We start from the raw sequence: 12,323 nt of genomic DNA, 5'->3' as shown, positions 1-12,323 counted from the left end.
CTTCCGGTATGTGGTGATCACTTCCGGTCCTACCAATATTCCTGACAGAATATCAGTTATGATATCAACATTAACTCTGAGAAGAGGTTTTGTATTGTAAAGCCTGATGAATGGCTAATCCGGGATTAAACTAGAAATATATACATTCTACAAGTACGATCATTTAGTAATCTGTCATAACTATAACTCATGTGCAAATCGAGCGCACTAGAAATTAATGACAAGTACCGTTAAAACATGAAAAGTAAACACCTAACAAGATCGGGACAAGTATATAGTGACATAACATGTCTGATGACAATAAAAGATCATAAATCAATATTCTACAAAATTACCTCAATGAGAAGTTCATACCTAACCATAGATTATGGTTTTTAAAAAGATCAGTATGCATTTCGCAACTGTCTGCAGCCATTCCTTTGTACGGAGATCTCACAAGGGAGATAACTCTATCAAAAGTTTGTGAATAATGGTTGTACAATACTGAACCGCAAATATTCAGTTCATTAAAAATTATAACCATAAGGTAAATTTATTTCTATAATAGAAAATCCACCTTAGAGTTAATAGTACAAAAAGCAAGTAATACTGCTTGAATTTGAGAACGTTTAAAAACTCGTACTCGATAATTTCTTTTGTTAGGATGACTGCGACACGAAATACATGTACATAAACATGAAATACAGAATAATGAATTTATTTTCAAAATCACAAATTAGACATTGTTTATAGAGAAAATAACAATCAACAAGATTTGCAAATTGTTGCAAATCGATTAAAAAAGAATATGTACATATAGTAGAAAATACTTACAATAAAAGTGAAATATAAATTTGCTTACCTGGAAATATAAAATAGACAGCTGCTTAAGATTGGTGTTGTTTATTCGTCGTCCAAGCTCTGAGTGAAGAGTTTGACCACGTCCACTACCAATCTAAGCAAGCTGTCCGAAGGAACTTTGTATTCTGATTGGTCAGCTTGACCTCCGCCAATCGGATCAGAGGTATTGGTCAGACAATAAAACTATCTGGTTTACCGTGACGTGACGCGCCCGCATCTAATCGAACTGTCGCTAATTGACACTTAGTACCTGTTGTCATCTAATTAACTGACGAGGTAAGATCACAATAAAACTGTAAATGCCATACGGCGTCTTAGCCGAGAACAAAGAAGATAGATCTGGATGGACCGGTGTATACTTTGCAAAGTAAATAAAGTTACATTAACTATGCATATAATCTTTGTTTCTTAGTTATACTAGGCTTGTCAGTCACAGCGTGGGTAGAATCTTATAACACTTATCAAAGGAACTTGTAATTCTAAAGTATATACTATAAAGCTGACAACCTTGTGACAACCTTAAGAAGTTTGTGTTCCTTTAGATTATTAAACTGATTCCTTTATTTTACTGAAACTTAAACTTATTTAGAAAAACAAGTATCTCTAAGAAAAAATACAAAATAAGATTTTTTTATGAAAATCACAGATTTTCACTATGAAATATCCCTATTGGTCACAAAAATCTTTGTCCTCAAAGATGACAAAGCCTTGCATCTCTCTAAAGGTTTATATATATACGTAAATATATCTGGCTCAAGCAAGATATGTAGTAAAAACTAGACCTACCTATTCTAATTTTATACAAGGATATGAAGAAAAATCATGATCATGAAAAAATTTAAGCAATAAATACCATGTCAAGGGAGATAATCATGAAGAAAACTCTAAATGTCATGATTCAGAACATGTTGAACAAGTAATAACTAAAAATAAATCCAATTCATATTGAAACACAAAGATAATGTACATCTTGAGAGAAAAATGTATAAGATACATATGAACACAACAAGTGGTCAATGATTACAAGTAATAAAAAAATGCAGCAAGAGCGAACATCAGCTCTGCCTTTTGTATATCAAACTTCTCTTGCCTGAATAGGCTAACAAATTTAAGCAGATGAGAACAAAATGTGTCTCATAAATTCACATCAATCGCATAAATGACTGGTTTGAAATTTCAAACTCAAAGTGGATGGAAATATCCATGATGACAAACCAAAGTGTATGCAGCATAAGGCTGGCTTAAGATTTTCCGAATGGAATGGGCTTGCATAGGTGACAGACGAACCTTGTTAGTTGGATAAATTCTGTGCTTACTATTGTTATTAATAATAGAGAATTCTGACCACTCCACACTGAGTACAGGAAAGATCCTGCCAAACACTTGAATGTTATTGATATCAATAGGGGGAGATATTGTCCAGTTATCAGGACAAAGGGGTAAGGAAGCTATACGAACTAGTTCACATGCCGTGCCAGAGGAAAGTTCAAGGAAGATTGCAGTCTTGTGATTATTATGAAATTTCCTGCGAATGCAGTAAATTGAAGCTAGAATGAAAACAGTAGTTAAAAGTGACAGTGTTACATATGGCCATGGTGTCATTAGTGAGTTATACACATTTTCAGTAATGGTGTAAGATGAGGTTGGATTAGGGAGACTTTGGAAATGAAAGCTGGGAATTTGAGGTGATACAGTAACAGTTTGAACTGTGTGAGCTTTCTGAACCAGTAACATCATAGCTGATATTTTCCTTAGTTTTGAGTACAAACAGAAAATTAAGATTATTGCTATGCCTGAAATAGCTGTCCCTACTAATGCAATTACACCACTAGTGTCTGGCCATGTTCCTGAAGTAAATGGGATTTGTCCTTCTAACATAGATTCAGCTAAGGATTTGAATACTATTTCACCCTTTTTAGCTGTCTTGACAATTTTCTTTAAACTTAAGTGATATTTCTGATCTGTAGCTAATTTTTCAGTGAATGAATGATTATAAATGTTTACATCTGGGATTTTAACCCGAACAAAATCTGGATAAGATGTATCACCAAAAATGGAAGCATGTTGTGAGCTAGGAAAAAATTCTTGAAGGAGAGCAAGGTTGACTGGATGAATGACTGAAATGTCATTTGTATCATTTTTACATTGACCTAATCGAGGAGGTACAAACAGATTTCCTGCTGTAACTGTACACATACATGGTATCCTAACTACACAAAATGAGCAACCTTTAATTATCCTCTGACCATTAGGACAGTCTAAGGCTAACATAGGGATTTGATACATAAGCAGATTAGAGGGAGCTAACTCTGTAATAGCCGGTGAGAGTATATCAGGTAAAAATCTAAAATCACAAGTAGTCTTTACCATATCTTTCTGATTATAAAAGATAGCTGCTATGCAAGAAGATTTTGCTACTGATGAAAGGGCTACTTGAAACTTACAATATAAAATGTCTGATCCAGAACATTCTTGTAATTGCTTGTGTGACAAAGTTGAAAAATGCTGGTTATCACTGGTATGAACAAAGTACTCAGGAGTGTTTAACAATTGTGTCGCATGAGAAGATGTTGAATTAACAGGTACAGGTGCAGAATATACCTTGTAGACATGTAATGGTTGGATAAATGGTGAAATAGGTATTTTCACAAGTAAGTACAACATAGAATGATGTCTGGCATACACAAAGTTGGCATTATGATAGTAATACAATGGATCATTATGTATTATGCTAAATCCTTTGTACTTAGAAGACATGATGTTTTGAACTTGTTTCAAAGTTGATCTCATTATCTGAGGAGAGAGTAGAAAGGGAGATAATTTGCCTTTTGCTAAATCATGAATTGCTAACTTAGCATGTTCTAAATGTTTGTCCAATGTTGATGTGGCATTAATCTGAGTGATCATCAGATTTTCTAATAATACTAATTCATGCTCAATGCCATCTAAAGAAGCAGAAAATTGCTCTGACAATGTCATAGTCTGATCATGATTGTTTTTAACAATTTCAACAATGTTATCAAGACGTTCATCCACTGCAGCCATGAAAGATGTAAGTTGATGACTCTGAGAAGCCATAGCTCTTGCTAATTTCACATTGTTATTGTTTAACACTTGCATGTGACGTTTTAAATCCTCAACATCATCTGATGTTGCGGTTCCAAACAACGACTTGGAAATTTGTCCAATGAAGTCCAGTAAACCACGTTTGGATCTACTAGAACTAAGGGTATTTGGAAAGTACGAGTGTGGGATGAGGCGATGAATTTCTTTTACCGTAGAATTGACATTAGACATACACTGAGTGCGTAGATTGTTCAATGAAGTGACGACTTGGTTTGCCACTTTACATGTCTGTCTTTGACATGAAGGAATTCCTGGTAAGTACATGGGTGAGGGGAGAGGTATCTTGAATGTGTGAGTCCAATATTCTTGTCCAAGATGTAACAGAGTTGTAGGTTCGAACATAATTCCATAGTTCAACCTCTGGATTGGTGACGACTCCGCGACAACTAAGGGAATGCAGAGGAACATCACAGCTAAAAAGGTCCACATTTGAGATACACTATTCACACCTAAGGAAGAATAAGAAAAATAAGACTCAATTAGTGATCTGTATACCGGTAGGGGTCTCTGGCCAGGAGACTTCATAGCACTAAATTGACAAACAAATGTCAACATCTTAGTAACATAACACTAACGAGGAAAGAAGAGAGAATTGAAAGAGAATGGTATGAAAGTATAGCGAAATCTCAGCTGTAATACAATCTATTGCTGTGAAAAACAAGTCAAATTGGACTGTTTGTTCCTGCGTTTCTTTCCGTGTTGTGTCTTTGTGATATGAAACTCTCTAACTAATGAGGCAGGGAGATTACCTTCTGGTTCCCAGGTTCTGTCTGAGTGACCTTTCCACTTAACACGAAATTCTTTAATTCCGTTTCGAATTCTGTAACGAAGCAACCTATCAATTGGATAAGTTTGCTGAGAATCTTGTGTGTCAGATTGTACATTGGTATCATTCTGAGACGAGGAAGTATGGTTCCCCTGTGATATAGGAATACCACGATCTGAAGAATTACCTGGTCCCTGTGATATAGGAATACCACGACCTGAAGAATTACCTGGTCCCTGTGATATGGGAATACCACGACCTGAAGATGTACTTGGTCTCTGTGATATAGGAATATCACGACTTGAAGATGTACTTGGTCCCTGTGATATAGGAATACCACGACTTGAAGATGTACTTGGTCCCTGTGATATAGGAATACCACGACCTGAAGATGTACTTGGTCCCTGTGATATAGGAATATCACGACCTGCTGTGTGTTGATTATTGACATTACCTGGCTTAGGTGCATGATGCAAGTTGCTATCATTTGTCGAAGAATTGGCGTTACCTTGCCTTGGGGCTTGATGCAAGTTGGCATCTTGCCTGATTCGCTGAGCTGGAGGATCAAGTATAACTCTACTTGTAGGATTCACATAGACTTTTAGCCTATTGGCATGAATGAGCGATTTCAACTCTTTGTGAGTGCTACAGCGCCGAAGTTTGTAAGTATGATTTGGACCAATATCCGCAATGTAAAATGGACCATCCCATGGATTATGCAACTTTGAAGAGAGACCTTGGGGTACTCTAGTAGAATGCAGTAAAACAAGATCTCCATTCTTGAACTGAGGTTCTTTTGCTTTCCTGTCATGCTGCTGTTTTTGTTTGGCTTTAGCAGCTGTAATATTTTTCTCTGCTAACTCCTTCACATACTTAAGATGCTTTAATAGAGCTAAAACATGAGATTTGGCATCTTTATTCATACCTTCCTTAGGAATAAGGGAAGTGTCAAATGGTAGATTCATCTCTTTACCATACAAGAGTTGGTAAGGTGACATTTCTGAAGACTGAGTAGAGGGACTCATTCGGAATGCCATGAGAATACCTGGCAAAAATTCTGTCCAGTTTTGTTGATTTTCATCAACATAAGCCCGTAAACACTGTGCAAGTGTACTATTCATCCTCTCACAAGTTGAATTTGTTTGGGGGTGATAAGAACTGGTGAAATGTCTGGTAACCTGAAATATTTCACAGACAGCAGTGACAATCTTAGAGAGAAAATTCTGTCCTCTGTCACTAACAATGGTATGTGGTGCGCCATACCTGCTGAAAATTTCAGAGTAGAGTACTCTGGCTATCTCTTTTGAATCTTGAGTTTTAAGAGGGAATGCCTCAGGCCACTTACTAAATGAATCAACAATTAGTAGGATGTATTTGTAACCTTCAGTTGAAGTGGTGATAGGACCTAAAATATCCATGTGAAGTCTATAGAAGGAATCTGTCACAGGCATGGGAGTGAGTGGGGCATTTCTCATGTTTGTTGGCTTCTTAATTCTTTGACATGTATCACATGTACGAATATAGTCTGAAATGTTCTGATACATTTTAGGCCAATAGTACTTAAGTTGTACTGCGTGGTATGTGCGATCAAATCCTAAATGTGCTCCACCTGCTTGACTGTCATGATAGGATTTAAGGACATCTTCTCTCAAACAACGTGGTACTGCTAGCTGACGGATAGGAAGTTGTCCATTTCTAGCAGAACGAGAGTAATAGAGATGATAGAGAATGTCATCAAGTAATACATATCTATCAGCAAGAGACAGAACTCTGTCTGCATTGACCTTACCAGCTGGTAATATACCTGTCTGGAGATACTGATAAAGGTCTGAGAAATCAGGACACTGGGCTTGTAACAACGAAACTGAATCAAGAGAAACAGGATCAGAAATCTGAGAAATTGACTCAGGTTTTGACTGACTGTTAGAGTACTCAAATGTCACTTGTAGAGAAGATTGTGAGTCTAGGATCGTTGCAACATCAGCAGAAGGTACACTGTCTTCAATGGGATAAGACTCTGAAGTGTCATAGGGTCTCCTTGACAGCGCATCAGCAACTTCATTTTTCTTACCTGTTTTGTAGATTATTTCATAATCATAACTTTGTAGAAGAACTGACCAGCGAGCTAACCTACCTGTTGAGTGTTGTTTGATATCTTTAAGCCATTTAAGTGCACAATGATCTGTATAGACAGTGAAACTCTTACCTGCAAGATAAACATGATAGTTTTTTATTCCTTCAACTATCGCTAAACCTTCTCGTTCAGAGATGTTATACTTACGTTCACATGTGTTTAGTGAGCGTCCTCCATAGGCGATAACTCTCTCTCTCTTTTGATCATCAAGTTGTCCCAACACATAACTGATTGATTCACCAGAAGCATCCGTGGTAAGGATAAAAGGTTTAGAATGGTCTGGATACGCAAGGACAGGAGGAGAGGTAAGAGCAGTTTTGAGAGAATCAAAGGCATTCTGACAGTCAGAGGTCCATTCAAACTTTTTGTCCAATTTGGTAAGTTCATGTAATGGTGCTGCTATCTTACTGTAACCTTTTACAAATTTCCTGTAATAATTACAGAGTCCCAGAAATGATCTCACCTGTTTAGGGTTTTTGGGGGTGGGAAATGATTTAGCAGCATCTGTTTTAGAGGTATCTACCTCAACACCATCCTTGGAGATAACATGACCTAGATAATGTACACGGGGCTTTGCAAAGGCACATTTACTGGGTTTCAAAGTGAGACCTGCACACTTGAGACGATCAAAGACTTGTTGAAGATGTTGAAGGTGAGCTTCGAAGGAACGAGAGAAGACCAAGATATCATCTACATAGACTAAACATGTTTTCCAATTCAGATCTCTTAAGACTTTAGTCATCAAAGATTGGAAGCTAGCCGGGCTATTAACTAGTCCGAATGGCATTCGTTTCCATTGGTACACACCTGTAGGTGTAACAAACGCTGATTTGTGAGCTGTTTGAGGATCCATTGGAATTTGCCAAAATCCTGAAGCTAGATCAAGACTGGAAAAGAATTGAGCCTTGGTTTCACCTATAGAGTCAAAAACATCCTCAAGGCGAGGTAGAGGGAAGGTGAATTGTTTAGTTACAGCATTAAGTTTCCTATAATCAACTGCAAAGCGTAACTGACCATTTTTCTTCTTAACCATAACAACAGGTGATTGCCACATAGATGTTGATTCAGAGATGATATCATTCTCAAGCATCTCTTGAATTTGACGTTCTGTTTCCGCTTTGACCTCAGGAGATTGTCTATAGAATCTTTGACGTATAGGAGTAGCTTCCCCTGTTTCTATTGTGTGAAAATCATAGCTAGTTTTTCCAAGTTCTGACAAGTTAGTAGCAAAGACAGATCTATTACTATGCAGAAATGTAAGTAGAACATGTTTTTGTTTCTCCGTAAGATCAGAATTTTCAAGATCAAATGATAGTTCCTGTGATTCAGAAGAAGATGAAGTTGTGACATGTTGTTTACCTTGATCAGAAGTTGATGAGGTCTCGAGGGATGTTATTTTGTCATTGTCAATGACAGATACTGATGCTACAGCCTTATTTCTTAAAATGACTATATCTTTGTCTGTGGGGTTCATAACCTGTAATACAGTTTTCTTACCAGAGTGTACCACAGCAACACATTTAGCACCTGCTATACCTAGCTTAGGCAGATTTGGTAGGGGCTCAAGTAACACATTAGATCCTACAGGGAGTGTGGAAACATCTACCTGTATATTTGAAATACACATGGATGGTACAGTGGTACAAGTGGAAGTTCTAGCTATCCCTATATTGGTGTCTACCGAAAACTGTATTGGATGTAGGTTCCTGAAGCTGAAGTGTTCTAGAAGATGCATTAAAAACAGCTTGATTTTTCTCAAGAAAATCCATACCTAGAATGAGGGGTTGATGAAATTTTTCAAAGACATGAAACACTTGTGAAATAAATATATCACCAAAACAAATGGGCAAGGACACCGACCCTAAACTGCAGTGATTTTCACCGCCTGCTACTAGTACACTAATAGGTGAACACTTTTGTAACGTTGACATATCCAGATTGACCTTCTTTAACAAAGGCAAAGCGACGCATGAGATAGATGCTCCTGTATCTACTAAAGCTTTAACAGGTGTACCATACAATTCAACGCTCACAGTGTTTCTATCGACAGGGGTGACCAGGTTAACGTTAGTGACATGCTTACCTACACCCTTGGAAGGAGTAGATTTAGTAGGTGAAGGCTTACCTATTGAATAAGTTGATGGTGCCCTATGAGAATTAGTGCTAGTGCTGTTTAGGAGGTGCCTATCCTTGGTAGGGAAAGGCGCGTATCCCTATTGTGAATTGTTAGTATATGTATGAGCCGTTCTCTGACCTCTACAAACAGGTTTGATGTGACCTAATTTTCCACATTTATAACAGGTCAACTTGAAAGCAGGACATTGTGTGCGATCAGTACATGACTTACCACAACCCTGGCATTGTCTTTGTTGGCTCCTGTTTGACTGTCTTTGTTGATCTCTGTGTGGTTCCTGTCTCTGATGATGTTTGTGTCTCCACTGTTGTTGATTCTGATTTTGGTTTTGATGCTGCAACTGATTTACTTGCTGTAATATTGTTTCAGAGAAATTCCTTGACATCTGGGCGAATCTTTCTGTTAAAAAATCAATGTTTTTGACTTCTTGTGACTCAAAACAGTCTAACTCCTCTGAAGCTAGTTGAACTGCCTTCCTTAGGTCCAAAAATGATGTTGGTTCCTTACCAATCACTCTGCTTCTGAGGTTCGGGCTTAGTCCGCGAACAGCAGCTTTCACTTTATAACACTCGGGCAGTGCTGCTCCCAGTCCTGTTTTTTCTGCCCTTTCAATGAAGGCGAGAGCACTTTCTGTGGTGTCCTGTTTTAGTGACATGAATGACATGTCATTGTCTTTGATTCCAAACCTTTGGAAAAATGCAACTTTGAATGCTGCAAGAGATGCTGTAGAGGCTTGTGGCTGTGTTTGTAGCCAGAGAGCAGCCGGACCCTCTAGAATTAATGGCAATGCACTCAGCATTTTTGATTCTGTATAACCCTGAACTTTCATCCAGGCCTCCATGCTTGAATACCATATTTGTGGTGACTCTGTTCCATCATACCTTCTAATCTGAATGTGCGTCATGATTTCTTCTGGTTGCTCTTGAGGCTGAATGTCTATTTCCTCCACTATATTTTCTCTCGAACCATTTAATTCCACTTGGTTGTCTGGTAATTCCTGATCTGTAGTTGTGGTCTGGCTTCTAAGATTTCTGTAGTTGATTGGTTTGTTTACAGGCATCGGGTCTTAGGATCTCCACCAAGTTTTCATAACTTTTTTTTTTGTTTGTTTTTGTATCGTTGAAAGATGAAGAGTATTGAGTATTCTGGAAATATAAAATAGACAGCTGCTTAAGATTGGTGTTGTTTATTCGTCGTCCAAGCTCTGAGTGAAGAGTTACATGATATAACAGTACACAATAATTTGATATACAATGTAACATTACAGTATATTGGTAAATTACATTACAATTGATATTGACCTAGCAGTACAATATAAGTATCTGTTGTCAATAAAAGAGTTACAATCATATAAAATTGAACTACATACACATTATAATGATTTACTGTATATAAGGAACATATATACTATACTGAATACTTTGATTTGACTTGGGGAATATGGGGAAAATTAGCTTATGGTAAAACCTACTCAACTCAGCTATGAGAAGTTACACTGCCTAGGAATAATATATATACATTCAGCCAATCTATTATTTATAATCGATATTGAATACTACAACTACAGAAATACAACTTACAGCTGACGAATAAAAATCTTCAAATGAAAATTATTAACAAAGAAAACAAATTAATAAAGTTGACCACATAGTAAGGTTTGAACCTTTTGTTTACATTAACAACTTCTACTTTCACTTTAATCTAACTACTTCCGGTATGTGGTGATCACTTCCGGTCCTACCAATATTCCTGACAGAATATCAGTTATGATATCAACATTAACTCTGAGAAGAGGTTTTGTATTGTAAAGCCTGATGAATGGCTAATCCGGGATTAAACTAGAAATATATACATTCTACAAGTACGATCATTTAGTAATCTGTCATAACTATAACTCATGTGCAAATCGAGCGCACTAGAAATTAATGACAAGTACCGTTAAAACATGAAAAGTAAACACCTAACAAGATCGGGACAAGTATATAGTGACATAACATGTCTGATGACAATAAAAAGATCATAAATCAATATTCTACAAAATTACCTCAATGAGAAGTTCATACCTAACCATAGATTATGGTTTTTAAAAAGATCAGTATGCATTTCGCAACTGTCTGCAGCCATTCCTTTGTACGGAGATCTCACAAGGGAGATAACTCTATCAAAAGTTTGTGAATAATGGTTACACAATACTGAACCGCAAATATTCAGTTCCTTAATAATTATAACCGTAAGGTAAATTTATTTCTATAATAGAAAATCCACCTTAGAGTTAATAGTACAAAAAGCAAGTAATACTGCTTGAATTTGAGAACGTTTAAAAACTCGTACTCGATAATTTCTTTTGTTAGGATGACTGCGACACGAAATACATGTACATAAAAATGAAATACAGAATAATGAATTTATATTCAAAATCACAAATTAGACATTGTTTATAGAGAAAATAACAATCAACAAGATTTGCAAATTGTTGCAAATCGATTAAAAAAGAATATGTACATATAGTAGAAAATACTTACAATAAAAGTGAAATATAAATTTGCTTACCTGGAAATATAAAATAGACAGCTGCTTAAGATTGGTGTTGTTTATTCGTCGTCCAAGCTCTGAGTGAAGAGTTTGACCACGTCCACTACCAATCTAAGCAAGCTGTCCGAAGGAACTTTGTATTCTGATTGGTCAGCTTGACCTCCGCCAATCGGATCAGAGGTATTGGTCAGACAATAAAACTATCTGGTTTACCGTGACGTGACGCGCCCGCATCTAATCGAACTGTCGCTAATTGACACTTAGTACCTGACACTGTTGTCATCTAATTAACTGACGAGGTAAGATCACAATAAAACTGTAAATGCCATACGGCGTCTTAGCCGAGAACAAAGAAGATAGATCTGGATGGACCGGTGTATACTTTGCAAAGTAAATAAAGTTACATTAACTATGCATATAATCTTTGTTTCTTAGTTATACTAGGCTTGTCAGTCACAGCGTGGGTAGAATCTTATAACACTTATCAAAGGAACTTGTAATTCTAAAGTATATACTATAAAGCTGACAACCTTGTGACAACCTTAAGAAGTTTGTGTTCTTTTAGATTATTAAACTGATTCCTTTATTTTACTGAAACTTAAACTTATTTAGAAAAACAAGTATCTCTAAGAAAAAATACAAAATAAGATTTTTTTATGAAAATCACAGATTTTCACTATGAAAGTATTATACCGACATAACTAATCTACCCAGGTCTATATTATTATACAGACATAGCTAATCTACCCAGGGTTATAGTATTATACCGACATAGCTAATTTACCCAGGGC

General features: G+C 36.6%; 1 protein-coding gene across 1 annotated transcript; it reads right to left on the bottom strand.

Moving 5' to 3' along the window:
• Window positions 1-1,996: 1,996 nt before the first annotated feature.
• Window positions 1,997-11,805, bottom strand: LOC117317810. The gene is made up of 2 exons (XM_033872750.1): window positions 9,214-11,805; window positions 1,997-4,415 (listed from the first exon to the last, which is right to left on the bottom strand). The coding sequence occupies exons 1-2, from the start codon at window positions 10,058-10,060 to the stop codon at window positions 2,023-2,025; spliced, it is 3,240 nt and encodes a 1,079-aa protein (XP_033728641.1). The 5' UTR covers window positions 10,061-11,805; the 3' UTR covers window positions 1,997-2,022.
• Window positions 11,806-12,323: the final 518 nt, after the last annotated feature.

The sequence above is a fragment of the Pecten maximus genome, chromosome 19 (genome assembly GCF_902652985.1).
Source record: "Pecten maximus chromosome 19, xPecMax1.1, whole genome shotgun sequence".
In the NCBI taxonomy this organism is placed as follows: domain Eukaryota; kingdom Metazoa; phylum Mollusca; class Bivalvia; order Pectinida; family Pectinidae; genus Pecten; species Pecten maximus.
The sequence above is the reverse complement of the archived record's forward strand: the minus strand, read 5'-3'. Positions and strand labels throughout refer to the sequence as shown.

What these genes read in the sequence shown, in the direction of transcription:
- LOC117317810 (XM_033872750.1), bottom strand. Translation starts at nt 10,060, where the DNA reads ATGCCTGTAAACAAACCAATCAACTACAGAAATCTTAGAAGCCAGACC. An exon ending in AAGACAATGCCAGGGTTGTG is followed by an intron (nt 4,416 to 9,213) that starts GTAAGTCATGTA and finishes ATTCTTCCTTAG; the next exon opens with GTGTGAATAGTGTATCTCAA.